Here is a 26,464-nt window from a genome sequence, read left to right on the forward strand (position 1 = left end):
AGTTAAAAAATCTGCCTACAAGTCCGAATCTATCTCTTAAAATCAATGCCACTAGAAGTCCACAAGCAAATTATTCAGCAGCCACAGAGCAATACAATTAACAGAACGTCAATGTCTTCAGTTTGCCTGTGTCACACCAATTATATCTGGCACACAGAACAGGTGGCCATAATTTAAAATCCACACCATTACAACACCACTTCTCCCTGCTCCCTACTCCCGCCAGCACTGTTTTTCTCAGCTCTTGACAAAAGGGGCACACAACCACTGCAAACTTCACACCCTTTAAAACACCTCTCCCCTTGCACTCACACAAGGACTTTTTCCTGAGCTCCGGAAATCCTGACTTAAGGAGCAGTTGGTCACAGTTCAATGTTCACACCCGTTAAAACCTCACTCCCCATGCCATCCCCCCCTCCCCCACAACCCACCCCCAACCCCATTGACTATTTCCGGAGCTCCTGACATGAGGAGCAGGCGGCCACAGTTTTAGGTTCATGGTCCTCCACTTGTATAGTGGTGTGTAAGAAGTTAAACTGATTGTGTACAGCCTCCGTGGCCTCTGCTAGCACGGCTTGATGGTCCACACCTTTATCTGAAATGTACAATGTTAAAATAAGATTTTAAGAAGTTGAACTGCTGATGTACAACTTCCATAACCCATCGCTGGCATGGCTTGATGATTCATACCTTTATCTGAAATGTACAATGTTAAAATAAGATTTTAAGAAGTTGAACTGCTGATGTACAACTTCCATCACCCATCGCTGGCATGGCTTGATGATTCATACCTTTATCTGAAATGTACAATGTTAAAATAAGATTTTAAGAAGTTGAACTGCTGATGTACAACTTCCATAACCCATCGCTGGCATGGCTTGATGATTCATACCTTTATCTGAAATGTACAATGTTAAAATAAGATTTTAAGAAGTTGAACTGCTGATGTACAACTTTCATCACCCATCGCTGGCACGGCTTGATGATTCATACCTTTATCTGAAATGTACAATGTTAAAATAAGATTTTAAGAAGTTGAACTGCTGATGTACAACTTCCATCACCCATTGCTGGCATGGCTTGATGATTCATACCTTTATCTGAAATGTACAATGTTAAAATAAGATTTTAAGAAGTTGAACTGCTGATGTACAACTTCCATCACCCATCGCTGGCATGGCTTGATGATTCATACCTTTATCTGAAATGTACAATGTTAAAATAAGATTTTAAAAAGTGAAATTGCCGTATTACAGCCTCAGCTAGCATGGCTTGATGGCCTATACCCTTATCTGAAATGTGACATAAAGTAAACCTAAATTAAGATATATGATGTACAAATACATTTTGAGAGTAAGACTAACAATGTATAATATTATATTGTGTATAGGACGCTAGCATAGATAGGACGCAGGCAAAAAAAATTGGTGACAAAACTGGTAAAAACCCTTAATACCGACAAGTTAGTCGAAATGTTTATTGGTTAGTCAATATTTATCCAATGAGGACTGATGACTAATTCAATTGCTTGCATGTGCAAACTCACCAAGTGATAACCTGCAGCTAAACTATCCACTTTATAACAATTTGCCCCCAATGTACAAATGAGCCTTTATTATCTAAATCTTTTAAATCATTTGAGTTTTTTTTTTTGCTTGCATACTACTTATATGTCAAATAAATGACCAAATGTTTGTATTGAATGACAACAATTGTAAGATGTTTTTTATCACATGACCCACTCATTGCTTATTATGGAGATTTATACCTTTTTTCCATTAAAAAAAGTTATGACACTCAATTTACTGGTCGGAATGACAATGCCAAATTCTATAACACAAGGAAAATAAAAAAAAATAATTAATATCATATTACAATGGAAACAAGGAAAATCATGTGATAAAATGTTATAACATTTTTTTTGTAATATTATTTTTTATTTAAAGTGGTATAATATAGGCTTACACTTTAATAATAGATGCAATTTTTATTTAAATGCATTATTCTGTTTAACTCATTTCACTTTAATGATCGAAACCAAAAAAGCAAATGATTCTAGCCATTAATTGAAAAAAACACTTATAAAAGATAATATTTCTATCATCTGTAGACCAATTTAGTCAAATGAGTTAAAAATAATAATGTATTAAAACCTCTTTTTTTTCACATAAGTGTAAACTTATATTGTGCCCATTTAATTCTAACATATTCTATCTCAACACATGAATCCCTTTTAAATGATACTACGAACATAACATGGGGTCACCATGCAAGCATCCAAATTCATATAATTGGGATACCTTAATTCAAAATAATCTGAATGAAAGAATACTAAGAAAAAGAAACAAATGGCAATAACTCTGTAATAAGCTAAAATAGAGTTATGATTCCTGGGCAATGTACATTTGACTCATTCTGTTCTATCATTGTATTAAGTTTAATTAAATTCCATTCAGTAGTTTTAAAGTTATGCTTCTGACAAGGAAAATTGCAACGGACTGACCAACAAGCTACCCCCAGAGTGACTACAATATGTCCATCCGCCTTCAAACTTTGTTTGTCAGAGGAATAATAGAAACATCTTACCAACACTAAGGTGGACAGCGAGGGCATTTTTCTCCAGTGTGAGGCACCAAACTGTAAGCCCGTGTACAGCCCGCACGCCATGTATCTTTGCCAGGCTGGACTTTATGGCGTAGTAGTTTGTATCTTTGGGAACACCTGCAGAGAATTGAATTAAGTTGAATTCCAATAGCTAAAGAAAAATATTAAGAAGATTTTTTTTTTCGACTTGGTTGTAATTCTTGGCAAACTTAAAATACCTGTAACGGAAGGATATTTAAATCAATACAGTAATACATGTTATCTGATTACTTTTGAGCAGATTTCAAACTTTCAAGGATACACCAAAATTCCATCTAGGTCATGTTCAAAATTCCATCAAGGTCATTGTTCAAAAAGTCCATCAAGGTCATTGTACAAAATTCCATCAAGGTCATTGTACAAAAGTCCATCAAGGTCTTTGTACAAAAGTCCATCAAAAGTCAATCAAGGACATTGTACAAAAGTCCATCAAGGTCATTGTACTAAAGTCCATCAAAAGTCCATCAAGGACATTGTACAAAAGTCCATCAAGGTCACTGTACAAAAGTCCATCAAGGTCATTGCACAAAATTCCATCAAGGTCATTGTATCTTTTATATCAAATTTTAAGCTTGTTAAAATCAAGAGCACCACAGACGCCAACAATCGACCATTATTCTCAGTTGACCAAGGAATAGGACTACAAAATATTTTCGCAAGATTGACAGGAGACCCTAGTCATGGGACTAGGTAAATGTTAGTGCTTGTTATCATAAAGATGCTTACAAGATCACAGGAGAATAGTTCAAACAGTTACAACAATTTGTACAAAAATAAAAAGTGTTTTTCTTGTTTTCCATCATTCATTAATCCTCATATCAGAACAGTAACCAGCAGGCAGAATTCTTACCGTGCAATAACTAGCATGCGGATAACTACCAAGATTTTCACTTGTTATTGAATGTTGTCTTGAAAACATGGTTCAAAACAGTTACAACACCAACTAGTCTCATTAAATTGAAATATACTACTTGAGCTTCACGCTCATGTATAATTTAAATAAATTGGGTAATGGGTGCAGTAGCTATTATGAGATTCTACATGGTGCCAACAGCCACAGCCAATTATTCCGCCAACGGCACCTGGACACTGTATGCTCTTACGCCATGAGCCTGTGTTTCAGAATCAGGTTCAGAAAAGCAAAATTTTAATTTTGATGTAAAACTGTTATTACAGGATTAGAGACGGTAAACAAGAGCTGTCACAGAGACAGCGCGCTCGACTATTCCGCCGCTTTTTCGGTGTATGGATTGAAAAGTTTTGGCGAAACATGCATGAATCACTGTTAGATTAGATTTCAATGCAATATATGATGTGCTGAGATATTTACATAAATTGAATGGAAAATATTTGAGGTGGTACGCAAATTTTAACGTAAATTCTAAGTAAAAAAAAGGGGCATAATTTTGTCAAAATGCTTGATAGAGTTATCTCTACCTGTATACAGGTTGGGGGCATGATGTTGAACAAGTGTGCAAAGTTTCAAAGCCATATGTCAATATTTGAGGAGGTACACAAACTGTTACAAAAACTTTAACTTAAGTGGTTACGCCGACGGTCGGGTGACAAGGATAGCTCTCTTTATTCTTCGAATAGTCGAGCTAAAAATGCTGTGTCTATTTACAAATAATCCATTTTACAATCAGGCTTACATCCTTTGTCAATATTAATTATATTTTAGATATTTTGAAACATTTATGAATACAGTTTTCTGAGCCTGAAAGTCAGACTCAAGACTGAGCCATATATACAGTGAGTATGGCCCAGGGCTATATTTTTATTAATACAGTCGAAACCCGTTGACTGGATATCCCAGGGACCTGCAATAAAAACTTTGAGCCTTGCGAATATAAAGCCAAGCGGGAATGCTAACATAGAGACAAACAAGAGGCCCAAAAGAGCCTTTGCTCTACTGGCTGGGTTTGTGTGTTCAACATCACTGTTTTCGAAATGAACCAACCTCTTATGGATATCTGAATACTGTACAAATTTCATCGAGATACAATCAAAACTGAAGACTGTATCATGTTCGCAAGCATTTTTTACACAATAGCATCTTTTTATACTATCAAGGCCCATAATCTAATCATTTCAAGGCCCATAATCTAGGCATGCATGGGCAGATCTAGCTGGCTTTCGAAAGGAACCAAGCTCTAATGGATATCCAAATACTGTACAAGTTTCATCGAGATACAATCAAAACTGAAGACTGTATCGTGTTAACAAGCAATTGTTTACACAATAGCATTTTTTTATACTACCAAGGCCCATAATCTTGGCATGCATAGGCGGATCTGGCTGGTTTTCGAAAGGAACCCAGCTCTAATGAATATGTAGATATTGTACAAGTTTCATCAAGATACAATCAAAACTGAAGGCTGTATTGTGTTAACAAGGAAATGTTTACGGACGCACTGAATTCTTATACTAGTATCAAGGCCCATAATCTAGGCATGCATGGGCGGATCTGGCTGGTTTTCGAAAGGAACCAAGCACTAATGGATATGTAGATACTGTACAAGTTTCATCGAGATACAATCAAAACTGAAGGCTGTATCATGTTAACAAGGAATTGTTTACAGATGCACGGACGCACATACTACATACACATTACCATCGCATAAGCTCTTTTGGCATTTGGCCAGTAGACTTAAAAATTGGTCTTTTACATTCAGTTTAAGCCAATGTGGAAAACGAGCCACACACTGGGCAGCCAACATGTTTCGACTGTATAGCAAATATTTTATTATAAAAAAGCAAACATGCCTACCTTCCATAATGATTCTGAGTGTGTCACGGAGTACAGTTATTGTGGTGAACAGGACAAGAACCGAGAACAGGAATGTACAGATTGGGTCTGCTAGTCGGTACTTGTCTTCTGGCTGTAAAACGGGAATAAGGCATGTAATCTGGAGGCTCTTCACAATGGAAGTTTTCAATATACTGAATTTTTGATTTTCAAGAACACATGAAAAAAAATGAAAATGTACAGTCTGTATAAAAATCACCAACAAGATTATGTGAAATAACAAGAGGGCCAAGATGGCCCTAAATCGCTCACCTGATATGACAAAGTTTTCCACATAGACATATAGTGAATAGGGGCTGACCCCCTAGCGGCCATTTTTTATTTTTATGAATCAAGATGGAGTGAAGGAATTTGATACAGGGCCACCTGTGAAATAATTTTGAAATTTGGGCAAGAGGTTTCTTTTTTAAGATTTTTAAAGTTTTCTTTCCTGCCGGTTGCTATGGCAACCAGAGTTCTGCATGGAGCCACTTTTATTGGAGGAATATGGAAGAGGACCAACCGAAAAACACTGAACAACAGCAATATCTATTGCCTAGATTAACGTATAATCAAACATATGTTATTATTGAACACCCTCAATTTCATGAATATATCAGTTTATGATTTATCACTGTCATATAGAAAACTTTGCCACCAAATCATTGAGCAATCTGATATTTCATGATATCTGAAGCGGACAGAATTTTAAACATAAATATTACGCGATAATATGTAAAAAAATGTTCAGCATTAATCAACAGCAAAATCTGTTGGTGAAATCAATATATAATGAAACATGTGTTATTATTGAACATCCATAATTTCATGAATATATCAGTTTTTTGCATAATCACTGCCATATAGGAATCTTCAATCTTGAATAGTCATTTGTATATTTAAAGAACAAAACTATGTTATTAATGTATCACTTTTTATGTTAATTTAAATAATAGATGGTTTTTTATACATACATAACAAGAGATACTTAAAATTTAGTCAAATTATGGCCAGTCCTAATTTTTATATGTACCCTATCCAATCCAAACTCCCTTTTCCACTTAACCATGAATTTATAACAATCAAAGTTACTTTTATTTTTCATTTAACCTAAAATTTATCAAATTCAAAACTACTTTTAGTTTCCACTTTGACGCAATTTCATTACAATCAAAGTTATTTTTATTTCCAACTATACCTCAAATTCATTACAATCAAAGCCATTTTTATTTACCTCTTTACCTCAAATTCATCACAATCAAAGTTATTTTTATTTCCAACTTTTCCTCAAATTCATTACAATCAAAGCGATTTTTATTATCACTTTACCTCAAATTCATTATAATCAAAGCTAATTGTTATTTTCCACTTTACCTCAAATTTATTATAATCAAAGCTAATTGTTATTTTCCACTTTACCTCAAATTCATTATAATCAAAGCTAATTGTTATTTTCCACTTTACCTCAAATTTATTATAATCAAAGCTAATTGTTATTATTGTTTAATAAATAACTTACAAAAACGAATTGCAAAAATCATACTTGGTAAATCTAAACGAGATTCATCAACAAATCTATTTAAAGAACTAAAATGGCTAAACTTCTCGGATAGATGTAAATACCACGCAGCAGTATTAGTTTACAAGACGTTGAATAGCATGGCTCCATCATATATGTCAGAATTAGTAACAGTTTCAGACAATAATGTATATATGCTAAGATCAATGGCACACAAAGATATTGTTTTACAAACTAGACCTCGTACTAATTATATTACAGCAGAATTGTTTGGAATAATATACCTTTGGAAATACGAGAATCAAAAAACTTTAATACGTATAAAATAAAGGTCAAACAGTACCTCATAGGAAACTTGTGATTATACAAATTGTGATGTTTTATTCATAATTATATTTAACTGAGAGTATCTGTCTAATATTGATTCAACATCATCATCATGTCATCATATGCATCATTATCGTCAGCATCAACAGCATACTTATAATCATCATCATCATCGTCATCGTTGTTAGCATCGTCTTCATGTTTGTCTTATGATTATTTGCCATATTTTCATTCTGTTTCAGAGGGCCATATCGAAAATAAGATTCTGTAGTTTTGTACATGATCTTAATATGTCACCTTCTTAAAATAAAGATTTTATTATTATTATTATTATTATTATTTTCCACTTTACCTCAAATTTATTATAATCAAAGCTAATTGTTATTTTCCACTTTACCTCAAATTTATTATAATCAAAGCTATTTTTATATTCACTTTATCTAAAATTATAATAAATAATACTTTGATTTTATCTTTGAAACCACAAATTTTTAACAATAAAAACTACTTTAATTTTCCACTTTACCTCAAATTTATCATAATCAAAGCTAATTGTTATTTTCCACTTTACCTCAAATTTATTATAATCAAAGCTATTTTTATATTCACTTTATCTAAAATTATAATAAATAATACTTTGATTTTATCTTTGAAACCACAAATTTTTAACAATAAAAACTACTTTAATTTTCCACTTTACCTCAAATTTATAACAAATTTATAACAATAAAAACTTCTTTAATGCTTCGTGTTACCTCATATTTATTACATTCAAAATTACCTTATTTTTTCACTTTACCTTGAGTTTAATAATAATGGCAGCCAGTAGCACCCCAAGGCTCTGTATAATGTCACCAACAACATGGATAAAAGCCGCCCGCACGTTGATGTTTTTGGGGTGGGGTTTTGTGGGCTCTATGGGTTCAGCCTCCTCCAGGGTTCCAGGCTCATTCTCCAGAGAGTCTGGCATTCCTACACCATCCTCTGCCAATAAGGGCTGATAACCACTGGAAGATCTGAAATAATTTATGTTCGTAAAGAAAAGTTGTCATTTAAACCTGACAAACTTTGGCTAAAATGTAAATAGCTTTAATACAGAAAAAGTGGCACATTGTTTTTACCCGTTTTTCACCATTTTTTTTTGTCAGCGTCCTATTTATGCTAGCGTACTATACACAGTATAATATGGTCATGTAAACCAATCTACACTTAAACATATTTTTATTATCTTTCACACACACTTTTTTAAGGTAAGAAAGTAGCATTAAAGCTATTATTTTTGTCTTTGAAAGAGAATTTTTTTCGTGTAAATATGTGCAAACCCATGATATAAGATTGCTGACTTAAAATCAGATTGTAGATTTTCATATTTCTGTTTGTAAATTAATGTTTTATGGCTTAAATGGTTACTAACTGACTTAGAATACCAACTCATTGGCTGACACATTGTCCATGTCAACGCAAAAACTTACACAGGGAGTGTGTATTGGATGATTGGCAGTAGGCGGACCTTTAAACACCCAGGGAAGTTGAAATTTCTTAATGATTAAGCCTAGTACTTAATAATTGTCTATCTGCAATTTCATTGGCTGAAAATGTAGGTTGTATTATAATTAAGTATACATAAGTAATCAACCATACTGGTGGGAATGCTGCAAGGTGTCATGGTTGTTGCCATGGTGATGGGAATGGTTTGAGGACCCTCCTCCGTGGGAGTGGCCATGTCCGAATGATGGTCGTGATCCTCCGCCCCTACAGCAGATCTCTGAGTGAAGTACAACTCCCATTCTGAAGGGTAAAAGAACATATGGTTAGCTCACATGTAGCACCACATACATTATGGAGGAAAAAATGGGGGATGTATGGTTAGCTCTTGTGTAACACCACACTCATAATGGGGGGATGTATGGTTAGCTCTTGTGTAACACCACACTCATAATGGGGGGATGTATGGTTAGCTCTTGTGTAACATCACACTCATAATGGGGGGATGTATGGTTAGCTCTTGTGTAACACCAAACTCATAATGGGGGGATGTATGGTTAGCTCTTGTGTAACACCACACTCATAATGGGGGATGTATGGTTAGCTCTTGTGTAACACCACACTCATAATGGGGGATGTATGGTTAGCTCTTGTGTAACATCACACTCATAATGGGGGGATGTATGGTTAGCTCTTGTGTAACACCAAACTCATAATGGGGGATGTATGGTTAGCTCTTGTATAACACCACACTGACTCATAATGGGGGGATGTATGGTTAGCTCTTGTGTAACACCACACTCATTATGGGAGAAAAAAAAAACGTACGGTTGGCTCTGGTGTATAACCACACCCATTATAGAGGGGAAAAGAATGTATGGTTACTGTTGAGTGTATAGCCACACCGATTATGGAGAGGGAAAAATAATGTATGTTTTGCTTTGAGTGTAGTACTACTTCAATTATGGAGGGGAAAATAATGTATGTTTTGCTTTGAGTGTAGTACCACACCAATTATGGAGGAAAAAGAAAATATGGTTGACTTTGGTGTATAACCACACCCATAATGAAGGGAAACAAAATGTATGGTTGGCTCTGGTGAAGTGCCACACACTTTATAGAGGAAAAAAGAATGTATGGTTGGCTCTGGTGAAGTGCCACACACTTTATAGAGAAAAAAAGAATGTATGGTTGGCTCTGGTGAAGTGCCACTCCCATTATGAAGGGAAACAAAATGTATGGTTGGCTCTGGTGAAGTGCCACACACTTTATAGAGAAAAAAAGAATGTATGGTTGGCTCTGGTGAAGTGCCACACCCATAATGAAGGGAAACAAAATGTATGGTTGGCTCTGGTGAAGTGCCACACACTTTATAGAGGAAAAAAGAATGTATGGTTGGCTCTGGTGAAGTGCCACACACTTTATAGAGGAAAAAAGAATGTATGGTTGGCTCTGGTGAAGTGCCACTCCCATTATGAAGGGAAACAAAATGTATGGTTGGCTCTGGTGAAGTGCCACACCCATAATGAAGGGAAACAAAATGTATGGTTGGCTCTGGTGAAGTGCCACACACTTTATAGAGGAAAAAAGAATGTATGGTTGGCTCTGGTGAAGTGCCACACACTTTATAGAGAAAAAAAGAATGTATGGTTGGCTCTGGTGAAGTGCCACTCCCATTATGAAGGGAAACAAAATGTATGGTTGGCTCTGGTGAAGTGCCACACACTTTATAGAGGAAAAAAGAATGTATGATTGGCTCTGGTGAAGTAACACACACTTTATAGAGGAAAAAAATGTATGGTTGGCTCTGGTGAAGTTACACACACTTTATAGAGGAAAAAAGAATGTATGGTTGGCTCTGGTGAAGTGTCACACCCATTATGAAGGGAAACAAAATGTATGGTTGGCTCTGGTGAAGTGCCACACACTTTATAGAGGAACAAAGAATGTATGGTTGGCTCTGGTGAAGTGCCACACCCATTATGAAGGGAAACAAAATGTATGGTTGGCTCTGGTGAAGTGCCACACACTTTATAAAGGAAAAAAGAATGTATGGTTTGCTCTGGTGTAGTGCCACACCCATTATGAAGGGAAACAAAATGTATGGTTGGCTCTGGTGAAGTGCCACACACTTTATAGAGAAAAAAAGAATGTATGGTTGGCTCTGGTGAAGTGCCACTCCCATTATGAAGGGAAAGAAAATGTATGGTTGGCTCTGGTGAAGTTACACACACTTTATAGAGGAAAAAAGAATGTATGGTTGGCTCTGGTGAAGTGCCACACACTTTATAGAGGAAAAAAGAATGTATGGTTGGCTCTGGTGAAGTAACACACCCATTATGAAGGGAAACAAAATGTATGGTTGGCTCTGGTGAAGTGCCACACACTTTATAGAGGAAAAAAGAATGTATGGTTTGCTCTGGTGTAGTGCCACACCCATTATGAAGGGAAACAAAATGTATGGTTGGCTCTGGTGAAGTTACACACACTTTATAGAGGAAAAAAGAATGTATGGTTGGCTCTTGTGAAGTGCCACACCCATTATGAAGGGAAACAAAATGTATGGTTAACTCTGGTGAAGTGCCACACACTTTATAGAGGAAAAAAGAATGTATGGTTGGCTCTGGTGAAGTGCCACACACTTTATAGAGGAAAAAAGAATGTATGGTTGGCTCTGGTGAAGTGCCACTCCCATTATGAAGGGAAACAAAATGTATGGTTAACTCTGGTGTAGTGCCACACTTATTACAGTCGGGGAAATTAAGTATGGTAAGCTATGAGTGTAACACCACAAAAATAATTGAGAGAAAAAGTATATAAGGACTTATGTTGTAAGTATTTATGTATGGAGATTTGCCAAAAAAAATGCAATTGCAAAAGAATGTACTTGCAGCTGTTTGCAAATATGAATTACACTACACAATGCACTTGCAGCTGTTTGCAAATATGAATTACACTACACAATGCACTTGCAGCTGTTTGCAAATATGAATTACACTACACAATGCACTTGCAGCTGTTTGCAAATATGAATTACACTACACAATGCACTTGCAGCTGTTTGCAAATATGAATTACACTACACAATGCACTTGCAGCTGTTTGCAAATATGAATTACACTTCACAATGCACTTGCAGCTGTTTGCAAATATGAATTACACTACACAATGCACATGTAATAAATAGGTGTATCATGATACTGATAAGATTTTCAAACCAAAGAGAGCCAGCAAATACTATATAATCATTCCTGGGCCATATTACAGAAGCATTTTAGATAAAAATTGTACCTATTGATTATATTCTATCATTTCCTAACTGTTTTACTTCACTTGTAGAGATTGTTGTGCTTAATGTATATTCTGTAATTAAAATATGGAAAATTAAATGATAATGCCAAGTTTAAAAAAATAATAATAACAATTCCAAATTTTACACTAAAGTTCAAATATTTTCTAATTTTCATAAGATTCTTCCTTAATACGTATGCAGATCCAATTGTTAGCACAGCTTACAGGAAACAAGACTGTTATCTATATCAGTTTATCATAATTGATCTTCAAAACTTTCAGACATCCCTTTTTCGAGCATTCACTAAAGAACAGTTATTTCAATTTTTGCTCTGGTTACATACACAACATTAAAGATGACACCCAGCACCGCGGTTATCAGCATCTCGTCAGCCTTGACCTCCTTGTAGTGTTCATGGACGATTCTCTCGATGGCCACGTATACTAGCACCGCTGTCACCACCCAGATCACGAACACGCTCATTAACGCTCCAAGAACCTCTGAAAGTAGTCGAAATATATTCATGTACAATTCTCTTAAATGGCAACCTACACCAGCATCGCTGTCACCACCCAGATCAAAAACATGCTTATTAACGCTCCCAAAACCTCTGAATATAGTCAAAATATACGCATAAAATTCCCTTAAATGGCAACTAACACCAGCAATGCCGTCACCACCCAAATCACAAACACACTCATCCACACTTCTAGAACCACAGAATAAATAGTTGAAATATACATCCTACACCAGCATCGCCGTCACTACCCTGATCAAAAACACTCTTAAAACTTCTGAAATAGTCGAAATATATACATGTACCATGTAGCTTAACTTAGTATACAGACGTAAGTTAATAAGGGCTTGGTCACTCTTGTAGTTGCGTGACAGCAAAGTGAAGTGAAGAGAAACCTTTGTCATGTATTTCTTGTAATGGTCTTAAATCATAAATGATCATAGAAAATTATTTCCATCAGTTTTTTAATTTCGATCTGAAATGGACTCAAGAAAAAAAATCAAAACCTAATAAAAAATATAGGACGCATGCAATTTTTCCCCCAACATTCTGGGGTAAAAAAGTGTGTCCTATACACAGTATAATACAGTATGTAACTGAAATCAAAATTTCATAAAAATCATAAAAGTCAATGTTTGTTTTACCCATAACCACATGAATAATTTTAATGAGAGAAAATTGAGTAAAATTCACTACACATTTTCTTATCTTCCAAATACTGTAAGCATTACTACTTATGTATATAAGAAAGAAACAATTGATATAAATCAAAATCTGTCAAATTCTCATTTTCATATTCAAATCAAACACAATTTTATGAAAGAAAAAACTGTCATAGGATTACAAAACAAAATTTATAACAATGTGTAAAAATTGCATTATAGATTCTTTTAATGAATATAAAAATAACTACGTTTGCATTCCTGTGAGGCCAGATGTTTTGCAAAAATTTAAAATGTCATTTTTACCTCAACTTATTTTTCCTTACAATGTCCCATATATAAAGCAATAAATATTTATGGACATTCATTTTATTGGCAAGAAGTCTTAATCAAGTACTTTATAGCACCTTAATTACCTTCTAGCTTTCTGCCAGCTGCTTCTATCTCAGAAAAAAACCTGTATTCGTCCAGATGAATATAGCTGACATTTAAGGCATGGCTGACAAGAGGTATCAGACTACTAGAAACCAAAAACAAAATCAGCTATGAAAAACTTAGGGGATGGCATCTTCATAGCTGAATTTTATCACTGTAGTTGTTCATGATGTGGCCTGTAGTTGTCCATGATGCACCCCCCCCCCCACTCCAAAAAAAAGGAGAAAAAGAGTGTCAAAAACAGGCCGGTTCGAAAGAGTTGTATTTCGGAAAAGTTATCGAGCATATCGCCCTGAATGACACACTGTTAGTGTTTTACATTTTTAACTGACTTTTGACCAAAGTAATGAACAAATTTGACAGATTTTTCAGTCTTTTTCTGTTACTGAAATTGGTCTGGCAAGGTCAAAATTCATCCAGACAAGTTTTTTTAAGCCCTGTTCACCAATACCCCCCCCCCCCCCATATCTTTTCAATATTATTGCTATTTTGACTATAACAGACTCAGTGGAGGGCTTTTTGCTAATGTTGTAATGACTTGGGGCCTGACCAATTTGTAAATATATATGCATTGTTTGTAATGATATATAACTGTAAATATATGCATTAAAAAAGGTAAAATAAAACTAACAACTGTTAAAAGTGAGAGTGCAATACACATATCGAAAATAAAAAAATTAAACTTCAATAAAACATAATAATCATAATACATGTTTTATCTATATTTCGACCTACATCATAGACTGGTAAATTGTTATGCTTCTTTGACCGACATCATAGCATCATAGACTGGTAACATTTCATGATTTTGTGACCAACATAATAGCATCATAGACTGGTAACCTTTTATGCCCTGTGACCTACCTCATAGCATCAAAGACTGGTAACCTTTCATGATTCTGTGACCAACATCATAGCATTATAGATTGGTAACCTTTCATGCCCTGTGACCTACATTATAGCATCATAGACTGGTAACCTTTCATGCTTCTGTGACCTACTTCACAATATCATAGACTGGTAACCTTTCATGCCCTGTGACCTACATTATAGCTTCATAGACTGGTAACCTTTCATGCCCTGTGACCTACTTCACAACATCATAGACTGGTAACCTTTCATGCCCTGTGACCTACATCATAGCATCATAGACTGGTAACCTTTCATGCTCTGTGACCTACATCATAGCATCATAGACTGGTAACCTTTCATGCCCTGTGACCTACTTCACAACATCATAGACTGGTAACCTTTCATGCCATGTGACCTACTTCACAACATCATAGACTGGTAACCTTTCATGCCCTGTGACCTACTTCACAATATCATAGACTGGTAACCTTTCATGCCCTGTGACCTACTTCACAACATCATAGACTGGTAACCTTTCATGCCCTGTGACCTACATCATAGCATCATAGACTGGTAACCTTTCATGCCCTGTGACCTACATCATAGCATCTTAGACTGGTAACCTTTCATGCCCTGTGACCTACTTCACAACATCATAGACTGGTAACCTTTCATGCCATGTGACCTACATCATATCATCATAGACTGGTAACCTTTCATGCCATGTGACCTACTTCACAACATCATAGACTGGTAACCTTTCATGCCATGTGACCTACTTCACAACATCATAGACTGGTAACCTTTCATGCCATGTGACCTACTTCACAACATCATAGACTGGTAACCTTTCATGCCATGTGACCTACTTCACAACATCATAGACTGGTAACCTTTCATGCCATGTGACCTACTTCACAACATCATAGACTGGTAACCTTTCATGCCATGTGACCTACTTCACAATATCATAGACTGGTAACCTTTCATGCCATGTGACCTACTTCACAACATCATAGACTGGTAACCTTTCATGCCATGTGACCTACATCATATCATCATAGACTGGTAACCTTTCATGCCATGTGACCTACTTCACAACATCATAGACTGGTAACCTTTCATGCCATGTGACCTACATCATATCATCATAGACTGGTAACCTTTCATACTTTTGTGACTTACCTCATAGCATCATAGACTGGTAACTTTTCATGCTTTTGTGTATATTAATTTGAGATGCTGGCCATAGAGGCAGCTGTTTCTTCTTTTAATTTGAATCTCCATTATCAATTTGATTCATCTTCATATTGTCAGCCTTCAGTTTTTTCTTTATCTTTATTGCCTGGATCGAGGCAATTAAATGAAAACTGCGACATCTTGAAATGTCCATGCACGTATATCAATATACTGGTTACAACAGACAATACATGTACTAAACTTCAATTGATTTTCTTTAAATGTGTTCCTGTGGGTGTGTGTGAGAATTCTCCTATTGGTGTACGTCCACGTATGCGTGTTGGTGTGTGCATATGCGTATGTGTGTGCTTAACCAGATCAATGGAAAAGGCACGGAATTGTTATTATGCATTATTTAAAAATGAACATGTATGTGTTGATTTGTATTATAAAATGCATGTGAAAAATAAATGAGCTAAAAATACTGGTAAGAAAAGACAATACATATACTAGACAAAATCATTATTTCTTTAATTTGTAATAATAAAAAGTATGTACATGTAATATGTAGTAGGGTTTTAGCTAAAGAGTTACGGAAGGATGCTGCACCCTGCACTACAGATGGCAGCACTCTTCTGCCCTCATGGAGACCAACATGAACACCCTTCTATAAAATGCTTTAAAACTGTCAAATACTTTATACTAGGGATGCAAACGAATATTCGAATATTCGAATATTCGATCGAACGTTTAGTATTCGAATGTTAAAATCGGTATTCGAATATTCGATTATTTTTTTCAAAAAATAATGATATAAACCTTGAGTCTTTAGGGCAGTTGTTGTGTTTAAAATTATATTGTCTTGTTTTTACAACAATACGCATCTTGTGCCTGAGGCGTTAACGAGATGACAATCGAGTGTGCGTCATGTGTCAATTAGGGATCGATCGTAGGGTACTATAAACAGTGTCCATAATTGTAAAATAACTGGCTATTAGGAAGTGACATCAAACAAGTTTAATTGATTTTCAGTTCTTTTAAATGACCATGCCAATTTAGAATTTAATGAAGCGGCCTTCACACCCTCTTGTCAGTTTGCCTGCCAATTAAGCTGAGCAATATTGCTCAAATCGGTGATTGATATTATACGCTGAAAGTAGATACCACTTCATTCCTTCAGAATATATGTTCGCAAAACATTATAAGTTAAACTTATTATTATTATTATATATTAGATTTGTATTTCTTAACAACGTAAAAGATGCCAGCCACATCTGAAGTATGGACTTATTTCACGCGCTCTGTTGACAAGAAATCTGTCACGTGCAAACTATGCAGTGTGAGGTTGTCGTACATGGGCACGACGACTAATCTCTGGAATCACGTGAAGGCTAAGCATCCGAGTTCTCAAAGTGAAAGCAGTAAACAGCAATCAATGAAAAAGTTTAGCGTTTCTGGTCTTAAACATGATTTGTGTTCTGGGTGCTTTGGGCAAACACTGCAGCTGGCCATCAAGCCGGCATTTGCTCTCCCGGATGTCAACAGGGTCGTCTCCAGATGTCGTAAGCTGGTCGGGCACATCAAACACTCGACTACATTGACGGCCGAAATGCGCAAGCGCCAAGCTACTCTAAAGGTGCCCAAACACGAGCTGGTGCAGGATGTTACAACCCGATGGAACATCACGCATGCTATACTGGCCTGGCTGAACGAGCAACGCCGCGTCCTGTCCGACCTCATGCTGGACACTCGGGTTACCCGGAAGGCCGGCCAGCACCTGTCGTTGAAGGACGGCGAGTGGACCGTCGTCTCCGAGCTGAGTGACATACTCAGTCATTTGACTGAGACGACTTCGTATATGTCAACGGAGAAGAACGTGTCATGCAGTGAAGTTTATCTCATCGTGACAAGTCTTTTGGACAACACACTCCGTGCATGCGAGGCTGATTTCCATGTCGTCAAGGAAGTGAAGGGTGTTATTGCTGCTGAGCTTCGTCGCCGCTTCCGACCTTCGAACGATGCCACCGCCACATCCACCCTAGTCCTTGCCGCTCTATTGGACCCCCGCTACAAAGACCTGGACTTCCTGTCAACGGAACAGCGGCGCTACACGGAAGATGCGCTCGAGAGTAGATTGGACGATGTTCCATTTCGGTTGCCAACCCCGACGAGAGTGCGTCAACACCCTCCAAACGACCCCGTCTTAGCTTCATGGTTCCAAAGAACCGTCGGTACCGGCACGAACCTTCCGACGAGGAGGCCACTCCACTTGCATGATGGAAAAAGAACGAGGGACGCTTTCCTCGCGTTGCACATGTTGCTCGCCAACTGCTTGGGATACCTGCGACGTCTGTGCCATCAGAAATAATTTTCTCCTGCGCCGGACTCATTGTTAACAAACTTAGAAACAGACTGTCATGTGATCTTGTTGATAAGATAATATTTCTGAATAAGAACAAGGCCATCATATGTGATGATTTTATTGATGAGTGATTTCATTGAATTGTATGTGCTTGTTATGTGCTTGTTATGTGCTAGATATGTATTTCATATGTCGATGTAGTAATATTCGACACGCTGCTATGTATTGTATTGTATTACGATAACACTAGAAACATTCGACAGATAAAGAAAAGGGTATCGTGGTTTATAACTAAAATTAATAGATAACTATAACTTTTTAAAGATTCAATTTTTATCGAATATTCGAATATTCGATCGAAAGAATTACCGAATATTCGAATATCGATTTTGCCAATCGTTTACATCCCTACTTTATACATTTGTATGTAATAGATACATACAAACTTGACTTATTTGACATTTGAAACCCATTACAGCCATTGGCAATGTGCTATTTTCAGCATTAGCACCCTGTCCCTTCTCTGTAGCAACCTGTCCCTTTCCTGCAGCACCCTGTTTCTTTTCTGCTGCAGTCTGTCCCTTTTCTGCAGCATACTTCCCTTTTCTGCAGCACCCTGTCCCTTTTCTGCAGCATCCTGCCCTTTTCTGCACCACCTTGCCCTTTACTGTACCATCCTGCCCCTTTTCTGCACCACCCTGCCCCTTTTCTGCACCATCCTGCCCTGTTCTGCAGCAGCCTGTCCCTTTTCTGCAGCACCTTGCCCTTTTCTGCAGCATCCTGCCCTTTTCTGCACTACCCTGCCCTTATCTGCACCACCCTGCCCTTTTCTGCACCACCCTGTCCCTTTTCTGCACCGGCCTGTCCCTTTTCTGCTGCACCAGCCTGTCCCTTTTCTGCAACACCATGTCCCTTTTCTGCAACACCCTGCCATTTTCTGCACCACTCTGTCCCTTTACTGCACCACCCTGCCCTTTTCTGCACCACCCTGTCCCTTTTCTGCACCACCCTGCCCTGTTCTGCACCATCCTGTCCCTTTTCTGCACCACCCTGTCCCTTTTCTGTACAACCCTGCCCTGTTCTGCAACACCCTGTCCCTTTTTGCACCATCCTGTCCCTTTTCTGCACCACCCTGTCCCTTTTCTGCACCACCCTGCCCTTTTCTGCACCGACCTGTCCCTTTTCTGCACCACCCTGTCCCTTTTTTGCACCAGCCAGCCCTGTTCTGCACCACCCTGTCCCTTTTCTGCACCACCCTGCCCTTTTCTGCCCCACCCTGTCCCTTTTCTGCACTGGCCTGTCCCTTTTCTGCAATACCATGTCCCTTTTCTGCAACACCCTGCCCTTTTCTACACCAACCTGTCTCTTTTCTACACCACCCTGCCCTTTTCTGCACCGACCTGTCCCTTTTCTGCACCACCCTGTCCCTTTTCTGCACCACCCTGTCCCTTTTTTGCACCAGCCTGCCCTTTTCTGCACCACCCTGCCCTTTTCTGCACCACCCTGTCCCTTTTCTGCACCTGCCTGTCCCTTTTTAGCAATACCATGTCCCTTTTCTGCAACACCCTGCCCTTTTCTACACCAACCTGTCTCTTTTCTGCACCACTCTGTCCCTTTACTGCACCACCCTGCCCTTTCCTGCACCACACTGTCCCTTTTCTGCACCAACCTGCCCTGTTCAGCACCACCCTGTCCCTTTTCTGCACCGGCCTGTCCCTTTTCTGCAATACCATGTCCCTTTTCTGCAACACCCTGCCCTTTTCTGCACCAACCTGTCCCTTTTATGCACCACTCTGTCCCTTTACTGCAACACCCTGCCCTTTTCTGCACCACCCTGTCCCTTTTCTGCACCACCCTGCCCTGTTCTGCACCACCCTGTCCCTTTTCTGCACAACCCTGCCCTGTTCTGCACCACCCTGTCCCTTTTTTGCACCATCCTGTCCCTTTTCTGCACCACCCTGTCCCTTTTCTGCACCACCCTGCCCTGTTCTGCACCACCCTGTCCCTTTTTTGCACCATCCTGTCCCTTTTCTGCACCACCCTGTCCCTTTTCTGCACCACCCTGCCATTTTTTGCACCATCCTGTCCCTATTCTGCACCACCCTGTACCTCTGGTACAGCACACTGCCCTTTTCAACACCACCCTGCCCTTTTCTGCACTTCCCTGTCCCTTTTTTGCACCATCCTGTCCCTTTTCTGCACCACCCTGTGCCTTTTGTACAGCACCCTGCCCTTTTCTGCAGCACCCGGTTCTTTTTTTACAGTATCCAAACCTTTTTAAAGCCAGGGTAAAACCCAAAAAATAGTCATCTAAAGTCAAATAGAAGTATTAATGAAATGAATTTCTATTATTAACTGTGTTGCATGTATGTGCAAAGCATTGAGGGATACACAATATACATCTTGTTACCAGCCATATTGTTTAAAATAAAGTCACTTCATATCTTGCAATAAAATCAAGAATGTCAATTGCCAATTGAGCCCATTAACAGGCGTTCAACTACCACAAGCATTTGATAGTTAAAGTAAAAAGGACTTTTTAGTGTTTTGTAAAGTTTTATCTTTCAATCCTCATCTGCTAGCAGCAATAAAAAAATACATGGAGAAATACAGCATAGAAAGTGAATTTAATGATAGTAAGATTTTGGAAGAATCACATGTGTAAGGCCAAGATAATTAAATTAAAGGTTATGTTTTAAAATTCACTGTCAAGAATAAAAGAGTCTGTAGTTTTGGATTTTAGATTTTTTAGGTTAAGCTGTGACTTGTCATTTTCACAGTCTAAACACTCACTGTTGCAATTTTGGGTTTTTCGCAATTAAAACCCATTAAATTTTGTCATAAACTAGGTTAATGTGAACTAAAGCGCTCTACAAAAACAGTAGATTTACCAGCTTGCTATAAAAGATCTATGATAGTAATCCAGTGTATATAAAGTACATGTAGATTACATGTAACCATAAAACAGTATCTGCCAACTGCAGTGGAGCGTATATGGTTGCCAACCCGAGACTGCTGCTGCCACAATATTTTGTTTTATTTTTATTTTCTGATTTTCTTTTAATAATTATTTTTTATAAAGTTACTTTATTAATTTCATTTTAAAAAATCAGTTTTTTGTTATATTTGATCAAACATAAAACCTCCAGCCAAAGAGAAATCAATGTTCAATGAAATTTGAAAAACTACATTTTTTACAGTGCCGGAGCACATTATTTTAATACCGTTTGTCAAAAATTAACATGTGAAAGTCAATTTATATATACAATCTTAAACTTATCAAATGTATATTTCATTGTTAATCTCGAGGTCAATATTTGGTTTAGACGGGGAATGAAATAAATTCTTTATGACTGGATGAACTGCAATATAAAATCGTACATCTAATCCCTTTATTTGGAATACTCGTTTGCGACCACTTCAACATAGCTTAAATTGGGTCATTGTATGTCAATGGACTGATATATTTCTATATCATCTATATGTACCGAATTTTACTGCAGATTATAATACCCATTTATTCTCTCAAGAAAATAATTATATAATTATTGGCTATGTGCTAGATCGTATGTGCTATAGATCGTATAGATATATATAAATATATAAAATATATCAAACGTTTTTGTTTACATGTATTTATATGCAAACTAGCCAACCTGAGTAGGCCATTGGTCAGAGGTTTGATTTCTTTGCAAAATATGAATTGTTTCGTCACTTGTCAATCTGTCTATTTATGGACTTGAAAAATATCCTTCAGTTTTAACTTCTTTCTGTGTTACAAACATTTTTCCTCACTTTTTGTCACTATTATCTGCATATTAATTACCCTAGCATATTATCAGCTATTAAACTTGGTATGTACATGTATAAACCATATCAGAAAACTTCCTCCAAATCCAGCCACTGTCACAAGCTTATATTTAACCACAGGCACTTTTGCCTTATCAGGAAGAAAATTGCAGAAATTGAGAAAATTACAATACCATGTTGGATAATTGGCGTCTAATTGGCCCAAAATAGACGGAGTTGATGAATAATACAATAATATAAAAATGTCCTGAAAAAGCCAGGTGACTTTTCAAATATACTGGTTTAATTTGCAAGGAAAGTTATGTACAATTCAAGTGCAATTTTTTTAGTTTAATAATAAGTTGTTAACATTTTACTTTTGAATGGCAATTGATTTTTGCACAGAAGCTTGCTATGCCAAAATCTCAATTTTCTAATAAAAAAATAAAAAATCAGACAAACCAATAAAATGTTTCACAAATAATGACATGTTTAAAGGTGAATTATATATTATATTTATCTTAGTCCAAAGCCTAATATGTATAATTAATTCTTAATGATCCCTTTAAACCTGTTTTTTTATGGCCAAAGTACATCTGTATTGAAGGCAACAATTTAATGGCTTTGTCCACAGTTTCATGGACATAGGTGTATTACTGTTACATATTTTAATGTAATCCTGTCATATATTTCCACTCGCTACGAACCTGTCCAATGGTGTCCAAAGTATCGAAAACAATTATTTCATACCTTTGTCCAAAGATTGATGACAATATGTGTAATTATAAAATGTACTTAAATGTAATTTATCCCTGCCAAATTGGTAAAGGTTACAGACCTAACGATGATATCCGATGGTCTCAGTACATGCATCTGAATCAACTATTTAATGACTTTGTCCATAGTTTAATGGCCATAGATGTAATGTTCTTTCATTTATCGCGACCAAATAGCTACTAACCTGCACGATGGTATCCGAAGGACATGTTTTGTGTTGCCTGCTTCTTGGATAGATAGATGGCAAACAGGGATATGAGGAAACTGAACAGGTCGCTGCCAAGATGGAGAACATCTGTAAACAGGGCCAGGCTGTTGGACAGGGCACCACCTGAAAACATGGAATACAGTAATTCATCAGTGCTTTATCAGAAAGGGCACTTTTGGTGCGCATTGAATGAGCCTCAAGGGGACACTTGCAAGAGTCTTTGTTCAACACATATTATGTTTGTGTTGTAAAACCTTTTAACTTCCTTTAAAGGGACTTGTTCATGGTTTGTCAGGGTTAGACACTAACATTTTTCACAAGGTAGTCCCTCGGACTACTGGATCTAAAATCCAGGTAGTCCAGCAAAAATTCTGATAGTCCAAAAAAAATGCAAGCCTGCAACAGATTTCTTCAGTGTTCTGTTAGACTTCTCCATAAAAACATCGTCAGAACAACCCTTTGATCATGTTTCTTATCTGTCTCAATCTTAAATTTTCCACTTTCTTCAAAACAATGTTTGGCCTTCAATTTTAAAACCTTAAAAAGTCTAAAAACCATGCTTAAATACCCCAGAATAAAAATCTTAAAACCATGCTAAAATACCCCATAATCTGTCACTTTCAGGAAAATGGTGCAATAAATCAATTGACACCTCGACCGAGATCGTTGCTAAGTTACGGCACAAATGACTATTTGATAATTGATATTGGCTTCCTACTATTCAGATGTCTTTGTTAATATATTAAAACGACATACAATAATGCTTTAAAAATATAATGGAATTAATTCCCAAAATGTTATTAATTAATTGGGAGTATATAAAGATAAGAATTGTTATTGGGCCTCACTTCAATGTATAAAATGTTACGACCTTATGGCGCGAAAATTAACGCACACAATTTCTGCCGTCATCTGCACTTACACTGAATTAGACATTTTTGACCAGTATGATTATTTTTTTAAGCTGCTCTTCTAAATGCCAGTTAAAATATTTCACAAGCCATACATTTATAATAATATAATGTTCCTTCTGTCTGCTTTATCAAAACACCGACATTTGACAATACTCTAAACGATAAATAAATTACCATGACGTATTTTCAGAAAATCTAAAAATAGTAACAACCATGAAGTTTTTGCTAACATCGTAACTATCATTGTTTCTGACCGAAAATGCAAGGGATCTAGAAATTCTACCTCATTTTAAACCCCAATCTACCTCGCTGACACGGGCAGACTTTCACATGTCTGACGATTAAAACACACTGGTACAGTGCAAAATGGTTTTTCCCTTTCTAAATAAAGACATTCTACAGACTGGTTTTAATATTGATCGAAAGGCTATACGAATTACGCGCGAAACTCACGTAACAGTCCAGGTTGTCCGGAACTCCTCGGCCATCTTCGGTAAACTTTAGAATGAGCACTTACCGGTGATACTCGCTTTTTTTAAATTTTAGCAACACGTTTTACGCAAGTTTAAATGTAATAAATATTTTATGCTCAATTACCTGATGTCATATTTATTTTTTCTAGTAGTCCGACGGACTAATGACTTAAAATTTCTTGTAGTCCGAGCACAAAACTGGTAGTCTCGGACTACCGGACTACCGTTAGTGTCGAACCCTGATTTGTAAAATGTGAATTTAACCATTTTTAAATTTTTTAAAATTTATTTAGGAATAAAGCAGGGCAAATCATTGGGAGTGTTATAACTTAGATACTGACAGCTGGAACCTCTTCAAAAATTGTCGACCAAATTTTTATAAACGTTAGTAACAGGATTGGCCAAAAGGTTGTTGCTTGATTGGTTGATCATAATATCATGTGATATTACCAATGTCTTTGATAAAGGTTAGAATATTTGATGGATGTTAAACTAAAACCAGAACAATTATTAATACTTAAAATGTATTTTTTTTTCTGCAATTACGGTATCAGAGAGTTTTCAGATTCATATTCCGGAAAAAAAAAAAATTGCCCAAAACACGAGGCAGTCCCTTATATACGAAAGGCTTGGGAAAATAACACTTTATTTTAGGGCTTCTAAAAACCCACAATTTGCAAGTCTTGACTGATTTTGACTTTTCCAGACCGATTGCAGTTACAGAAAATAACTAAAAAATTGGTCCAAATAGATGCAAAAGCATTTGACTTACGACACCTGCTGGTAATCTTAATGAAATTGTATACAAATAAACAACATGGCTTTTTTACCACAGTACGTAAAAGGAATGATGACCCAGGCAGAAAGGTATTAAAAAAATTGACAAGAGGCCATGATGTTACATTAGGGCTAATCATATGTTTTGACCTATTAAAATATGTTGCCAAGCTGCAGAAACACGGTGAAACATTTGTTGTAATACACTATATAATGTAGATTTATTCCATAAAACACAAAATATAAAAAACACACACACACACACATGAAAAACAACTTACCAACAGCTTCACCAATCATAAATATAAAACACAAGACTGACACAGCAATCAGTTGCTTTCTTGCCATCAGATCTGGTGGAATCTTTGTAATTCTTTTATGACAATGCCATTCTGAATCATCTTGCTCTGATGCAGAGTCATCACATCTTTGAAGACTACTTGAATATCTGTCCACTCCATTCAACTCCACCAGCTGATCTCGTTCGTTTGGCATGTCAGAGCTAATAATGAGATCTGAATCTGATGACTGTACAGATACATGTGAGTTTCGGTTATAATTTTTAACCACTGGATTAGAGTAACCATCAGTCTCTTTATTCTGTTGCCTCACACACGATATATCACTAAGTGATCGGTCTCCTCGTACAAAATCATCAAATTCATCTGTGCCAACATAATTTTCATGACCGTCCACTATATTTGAACAATTTTCCTTAAACACTAATCTTGGATGACCTGACGCTGAGGAGTTCAAATTATCAAACTCGTGAATTCCTCTATCTTCAAAATCACATTTATCATCAACAACATCCAACCTAGGTTCAATAAAATCTACTTCTTTATTATCGTATATTGAATTGTCAACATGAGAATCACCAATGTCAACTAAGACATTGCCATGCTTTAATGTGTGTGAAGCCGTTTCTGCCTTGTACGACGATATATGGTGAACATTTTCCCGATAATTTGTCTCTGGCTGCAACGCAGGATGTTTTGCGTCTGCCATTTTGTTTCGGTCACGTGATAAGTCATGTGATCTATATTATAAATTGAATTAGTCATAACGTCCTTTTTAAATCCGACCAAGAATGCAAACTTGAGTGTAGAGTGGTTGTTCGAGTTGGGATACGATCAATTGTGACTTAGGGTCTTATACTGGCTACAATAATTAGCGATCAGGGATACCTTTTTTATTATTTTAACATTTCGTATGTATCCCTGTAACGAGTCTGCCATAGTAAAAAAATTGTCAAACGACTTGTTGACGGCCAATTAGGTGGACTAGGTCTAATACAACATATTTACAACTTATTTATGATTCTTAAGTTTTTATCTGCTTTGTTTTTGAATCCCCATGAGTCGAATTTAATGTAAGCCTAACATATTAATCTACCTTCATGATTTTTATTAATTATATTTATTTATAAGCCCCCTCTTATCTCAAATCTTACCGCTGAATCTTG

The 26,464-nt window shown here is 36.8% G+C and overlaps 1 protein-coding gene across 1 annotated transcript; it reads right to left on the bottom strand.

Annotated features, from left to right (window-relative positions):
• Positions 1–445: 445 nt before the first annotated feature.
• Positions 446–26,021, bottom strand: LOC128240104 (proton-coupled zinc antiporter SLC30A8-like). Its single transcript, XM_052956604.1, has 8 exons — positions 25,281–26,021; positions 22,812–22,958; positions 12,398–12,554; positions 8,919–9,065; positions 8,077–8,293; positions 5,414–5,525; positions 2,587–2,721; positions 446–595 (listed from the first exon to the last, which is right to left on the bottom strand). The coding sequence occupies exons 1-8, from the start codon at positions 26,005–26,007 to the stop codon at positions 447–449; spliced, it is 1,791 nt and encodes a 596-aa protein (XP_052812564.1). The 5' UTR covers positions 26,008–26,021; the 3' UTR covers position 446.
• Positions 26,022–26,464: the final 443 nt, after the last annotated feature.

This window comes from Mya arenaria, chromosome 7 (genome assembly GCF_026914265.1).
Source record: "Mya arenaria isolate MELC-2E11 chromosome 7, ASM2691426v1".
NCBI lineage: Eukaryota > Metazoa > Mollusca > Bivalvia > Myida > Myidae > Mya > Mya arenaria.

Bases quoted from the DNA above. Each gene is read 5' to 3' on its own strand.
- LOC128240104 (XM_052956604.1), bottom strand. From the start codon at position 26,007: ATGGCAGACGCAAAACATCCTGCGTTGCAGCCAGAGACAAATTATCGG. The intron at 12,555-22,811 runs GTTAGTAGCTAT...GACTACTTTCAG, and splicing joins CTTCGGATACCATCGTGCAG to AGGTTCTTGGAGCGTTAATG. The intron at 5,526-8,076 runs GTAAAGTGAAAA...CCCGTTTTACAG, and splicing joins CCATTATTATTAAACTCAAG to CCAGAAGACAAGTACCGACT.